The 6444-nt window shown below is 32.5% G+C and overlaps 1 protein-coding gene across 1 annotated transcript in view; it reads right to left on the bottom strand.

Annotated features, from left to right (window-relative positions):
- The window catches only part of LOC108688944, a 39545-nt gene that overhangs the window by 10938 nt on the left and 22163 nt on the right, over positions 1-6444 (bottom strand). Inside the window, 7 exon segments of the mRNA XM_018195503.1 lie at positions 52-238; positions 449-3244; positions 3380-3543; positions 3680-3883; positions 3985-4182; positions 4324-4552; positions 4882-5222. Of these exon segments, the coding sequence (XP_018050992.1) occupies positions 52-238; positions 449-3244; positions 3380-3543; positions 3680-3883; positions 3985-4182; positions 4324-4552; positions 4882-5222 (4119 nt within the window).

Below are 6444 nucleotides of genomic sequence, written 5' to 3' on the forward strand. Positions count from 1 at the left end.
TATATGTTGATTAATAAAGTACTTCAATTTAAATGTTAATTTTAGTAATACCTGAATCGGCAACATTAAATTTCGTGGAGCTAACTGTATGGCATGACAATATTCTACCATCATCACTCTCGTAGTCGCTCTCGCGGAAGTCACCCTTCACTAATTTCGAAGGACTCGGAGAAATCGACAGAATTTTTTCTGCTGGTATCAATTTTCTATGTAATTGATTTAGGGAATATCCCGTTTCCTGCAAATAACATTTTTTTAAGACTTCTGATTTAATGCACTTATACATAGCGCTACAAAAAGCACAAAAGGCATACACACATTTATTAATATTATACAATCTGACAGTTAAATCTACGAAATATTTCATGATATTTATTAATTATTGATTTCCTAAGCAAGCAAAAAATAACATTTGAAATGGCACACGGACACGCATCAAATCTCGAACCTTCATGGATTCGAATCTGCGCAGATTACTGCTGTCAGTTGCTAATTCGTAGCTCTTTTCCAACGAGCTACGTTGTTGAACAGCTTTGGATGTCGCTTGTGCACTACAAATAGATGGCAAAACAAAGGAAGATTCGTCTTTTTGCAAATGATCAGTTTCGTAATTATGACTTTCAAAGGATTTCGTTCTATTCTCAGTAGTTCGGCTCTCAGTGTGAACTATTGTTGAAAGTCCGTTGTGTTTTCCAAGAAATTTTTGCGTAGTCACAGATGAAGTCTTCTGTTGAAATGGTTCATCAGTATCTGCCATATAACCACTTTCTTGCTGAAAAACTTTTGTTTTAAACTTTGGTGATTCCGGTTTTTTGACAGAAGATTTTTGCACCAAACTCTTTGTATTTGGCTGTACATAAATTGGTGGAGAACCAGGTTTCAGAGGTATTAAGTTTTGCTGTTGTTGTTGCTTGACTTCTCTTTCATGTCGTTTAAATATTATTTTTCTTGCTGCCTTTTCGGAAGGTTCTATGGTAACGAGTGATGATGGTCCTGTAAATTGTGCAGGAGTCTCAAATTTTGAAGGTGGAAGTGGCTCAGGTTCAGTAGATCTTGGCCTCGTCGACTGTTTCGGAACAGGTGCTTTAACTCTTCGATAATGTGGTTCTTCGTTGTCACTCTCGTAAGGTCTCCATTTTGCTTTTGGACGACTATCAAAATCGGACTCGTAATCACTTTCATGACTAAAGGAACCCTTAACAAATTTTGACGGAAGTGGTGTCGAGAATTTGACAGGTTTTTTGGCTGGAACAGACGGTGGTGTAATGCGTACATCTTTTGGTGGAAGTATGGGTGGTTCCTCTACTCTTTCTTCTACTGTCGTGGTATGCTCCAATCTAGTTTTTTCTTTTGCAAAAGATGATGATATATATCCAATTTCCGGAGGAGATCCTGGCTTGATAGCGATAGAGTCTATTTCTGTCTCCATAAGACGATGTGATGTCGGAAATGATTTCGTAGTTGGTTCGACTCTCTTTACCAAACTAGGTGCTTTCAACTCTTTGTCTTCTGTCCAACGTTTTGAGCTAAAATCTTCAGATTTCTGTGTCGTTTCAGATTTTTTCATGTTACATTCAGTAATATACTTTTCAAACAGAGCTTTCTCTTGCACAGTATTTACGGTATGATCGACTTTAATTGTCTCGGCATTATAAATTATCGGACCTAATTTCGTAGGCGGAGATGCTTCTATTATTTCAGTGAACTCTTCTTTAGTACACCATGACTGTTTCTCTACATTGGCACATGATTCCGTATTAATTTTCTTTATTATGCCTTGCGGTATTTCCTCAATTTTCTGCTGAAATTCTTTCGAAGAGCTTCTGTATTCTTCAATAGGAACATTCCATTCGTATTTTTGAATAGGTTTAGTTTGTGGTGGCCATGATTTTCTATTTGATTCTACACATTTTTTCGCCCAAGATTTTTCCATTGCCAATGCATCCGCAGATGGTTTCGGCGATGTAGGTCTTAAAATTTCTTGCTGACTAGAAGCAGCTGAATGACATCTATATTCTGATAGATCTGTAGACACGTGCGATTTGGTTTCCACATCCGATGATGATGACCACGGTCTAATAGGAGAATTACTTCTCAATACAGACGTTGAAGCGTATCTCCATGGTTCCATCTTTTCTTCTTTAAAGTATTTGCTTTCCTTCTTCTCATATGCATCTTTCTTTTGTATGCATGTTTCTTCAAATGTTTCTTTCTTCTCGAGATCAAAGAGCGGTGGTATTGTAACTGGGAGGACAGGTTCTGTTACTTTTGAAATAGACGTAGGAAAGATCTTTACACCTCCGATCGGAGCATCTATTGGAGATAATGTTTTATCAAAAGATTCTTGAAGCTGTTTTGCCTTAACAAATACATCAGGTCGTTTCTTTTTCTCCTCTGGTTTTGGCATGTAGCATATCTCAGGAGGTGGTTCTGGCACAAGATCAAAACTTTTCATCATCATTTTAAAATTCTCCGTTTGATTTTGTAGTTGCGAAATGGACGAATCGACAAATGTCTTTTCGTCTACAGTTTTTTTTACTTCCATTGAAGGCAACTTAGAACTCTCATATGGAAATTCAAATAGCTTATTTTCTACTCCACGAGATGATGATCCTTGTTCTAATTTGGTAAAAATATCCTGAGCGGCCTTCTTCATTGTTTGCAAGTCTGACGATCTTACCTCCGGTTTCTTTGTTTCCTGATAAATAGTTGCTTGCTCATAATTCTTTGTTAATTTTCCAACTTTCGCTCCTTGAAGTTCTTCTTCTGTTAGCTTAATCATTTCCTTTGGCCCTTTTGGCATTATCTCACTTTCCTTCGTAATGGACTCGAAGAAACTCAATGCATCTTTTTTTACAATCGTAGAAGTTTCTATGTTTTCGTTGTTAATCGTTGATTTTTCCTCTGTTTTTATTAATGGCTTCGTAACATTTTCCTTGTCACGGTCGATTTTCTTTGTTGCGATCGTTTGCTCGATTCGAGGTTTAGACTCCACAATAGATGGAGTTTTATGTTCAAGTTTCATATGGAACTTCTGTTCTGACTTCGTTTCGGTTTCATGGGATTCGATTGTAGATGAAAACGTTTCCGATTTACTAGTCTTTATTTCTGGTTCGGTGACCTTTTGCATAGTATCAATTGTACTCGATATCGTAACAGACTTGGGCAATTCAATTAACGCTGTTGTTGGTATCTGTTCGCTCATTAAAGTATCTGATGATATCTCTTCCTTTTTCCCTTCGGACTAAATATAAATATAATAATTTTAGAAGTATTTAGAAACAGTAAATATTACTGATTCAGAATATTAAATTTTTATTTCATTGTTTTATATTATTATAATAAAAATATTATAGCTTGCTTATTAAAGATAAGTTACCTGGATGACATTTTTATCCTGGATGTTTTCATAAATGACAGTTTTATGTACTTCGACCATAGTATCAGGCTTTGGTTCGAAAACCGCGATATCAGCGATACTCTGCGCCTCGCCACCGGCATTCGTCGCTCTTATCATGTATTTGCCGGCATCTTCTTCTTTAACTGTTTTATATATAATATAACAGAGTAACAAAATAATTTCTTAAAATATTTAATAATTATTAATTATAAAGTAAGAGAACCGTTAATAAAAACTTATTCAATCATATGATGAGAATTTATAGATAAAAATATATACCCTTGTCTATAACCAATATGTAACAATTTCCTTGTTGAATAATTTTTAATTTTTGTGGTTGTTCGTTAATTAGAACATCGTTTTTATACCAATTAACTATTGGCTCAGGAATACCAGTAATTTCTACTTCCATAATAACACGATCTCCCTTTTTTATTACTTGAGCTTTGAGGCGCTTGCCGAAAACCGGGGGAAATATTGTTTCTAAAATTATACAGTGTATTCATTAAGCAATGAATTCTTATACATTGTATAAAATTTATATATAATCTTTCTTGATTAATTTATATATGTATGCCATTTACTTTTAACGACCAAGTCAGCCGTGCTACTAGCAGTTCCAACGTCATTGCTCACTGTACAGGTATATCGTCCAGCATCTTTTGCATTGACATTTTTCAGTTCCAATTTTACATGATTATGAGCATAACTAATTTTTATATTATCCTTTAATATCAACTCTTGACCGTTCTTCGACCATAGAATCGTTGGTTGTGGAAAACCTAAAATAGATTAAAAACAGTCAAAAAATGAAAGATAAAAAAGATAAGATCATAAGTACATTGAAAAAATTCTAGGTTTTTTCAATTTTTTTCAAATATAAATTATGTGATTTAAATATATGTAATATGAAGTGCACTTACCATCAATGATACCTTCAAGAACTACATCAGTTCCTTGGTCGACAATTATTCCTGTAATCGGTGAAATAAATCTTGGTGCTATTAATTTCCTAGACGGTCTTTGAATTTGATTTGTTTTAACATTATGTTTAACACCTTCTGTTTCTTCGCATACGAGAACGGTCTTTTTTTGTTCCATCTCGCCAGGCTGTTTTTGTATGATTTTTTCATACTCTTCGATTTTATGAGACTAGAAGATAATATTTTTTATCGAGCCATACAATGTTTATAGTGATTAATATTTGATGTAAAAATTCTCTAAGTCCGAAAAATCAATTTGGCGCATAGTTCAAATGATAGTATATAAATTCACATGGAAATATTTAAGCACTTAAGATCCATGATACCTTTAACCGTTATAGATTTTGTCTCTTACTTGTTGTGTATTTACATTATCGATTACACATTACGATCTTAATAAATCATTTATTATTGGTGTAAAAATAAAGCAAATAAAAGTTATTTCTTTCACACATAAAAGCTATATAATACGTAAAACAACGTATTAAATATATTTACCTGAACGACAGGTGGTGCTCCATTTTCTGAGGTAGACTGTTGAGAACTTTGCATAGTTGTTTTCGTACAAACGCTGGTAGGTTCGTGTCCAGATTGTGATAAAGTAGAAGTCATAGTCGACGATAAGAATTCCTTTTTCATGGACGTTGTTGAAGAATGTGTAACAGTCGACGACATTTTGGTCAATACCTGACTCTCACCACCACCTTCATGATATGTTTTCTCACTTAAAAAGTGTTTATCACTACTGCTTGCAGGATGCATTATGTCCATGGGAGAATACGGAACTAACTCGAACACTTTTTTTACTTCACTTGCATCCGGTTTCACCGATCCACTATCTAGAAGATAATCCAGTTATGTCAATAAAACAATTATTCTGTATGTATGGCTAATAATGAAACACACTTTGAGAAATATGCACAGCCCATATTTCAATTTATAATTATTAAAAAATAAAAAACATTTTATTTATTTCTCTAAATTAAAAAGGTCGATTAATTTTTTTATAAACCAGCATTAATATCAATATTATTATAATTTATTTCAGTGTTTCTGCAATCTTATTCTATCTGATTTATGTAGGTAATGATTGTCAAATTTATCAAATATATATAAATAAAAAAAATTACATATTATATGAGAATTCACGTAATTATATGAAATTATATTTTATTTTAATTAACATAATATGCACTCTTTGTAAATATATGATATATAAAAAAATTAAAAATGTACCGGAGCGTATCAACCGCACGGTTGAAATGCTCCCAGCGAAGTAACGAAATACTTTGCCTCCGATCTACGACAGAAATAGTATCGTTCACCTAGTAATAGGTGATTCGAGCACTCGGCTGCAATATATAACCCAAGACCTAATTTATCGTTGTCATTCTATACTTTAATGATACACATATATATTACACTCGATATCTGACATGCAAAATCATTTAGACTTTTTTTGTATCTTAATGTTTTATTTATTTATTTATTTATTTATTTATTTTATTTATTTATTAGAAATAAATAAGAAATTCTAAGACCAGATATTATTTGATTATTTTTAAAATCTTTTTTTAAATGTATTTTTAAATCTATTTTTAAATATATACGTAATAAATGGTTGAATGAAATATTCTGATTTTATATTGATATAAACTAATATATTCAAAGATTTATTTTTAATTAGATTTATTTTTGTATCGACAATTTTATAATTATAAAAATGATAAGCCCATGTATCGAAAATTATTAAAACAAAATATGAACAGGATTGATACCGTTATGAAGATGTGTTATTTGTATTTTTCAGGAGACCAGACTGCGTCGATTATTCGATAAAAATAACATGGTTTCTGTATAAAATGAAAGAAAAGAGGGAAAGAGAGAGAGAGAGAGAGAGGAGAGGGGAAGAATGACTGAAGAGAAGGAAATGACTCGTCTGTAAAATATTCTTAAAATTTTTTATGAAAAATATGATTCTAGAACTTTTATCCATTTTTATATTATTTAAATTTAATGTTTTTTGTGCGCATATAAGAGAGAGAGAGAGAGAGAGAGAGA

The sequence above is a fragment of the Atta colombica genome, unplaced genomic scaffold (assembly GCF_001594045.1).
Source record: "Atta colombica isolate Treedump-2 unplaced genomic scaffold, Acol1.0 scaffold250, whole genome shotgun sequence".
Lineage (NCBI taxonomy): Eukaryota > Metazoa > Arthropoda > Insecta > Hymenoptera > Formicidae > Atta > Atta colombica.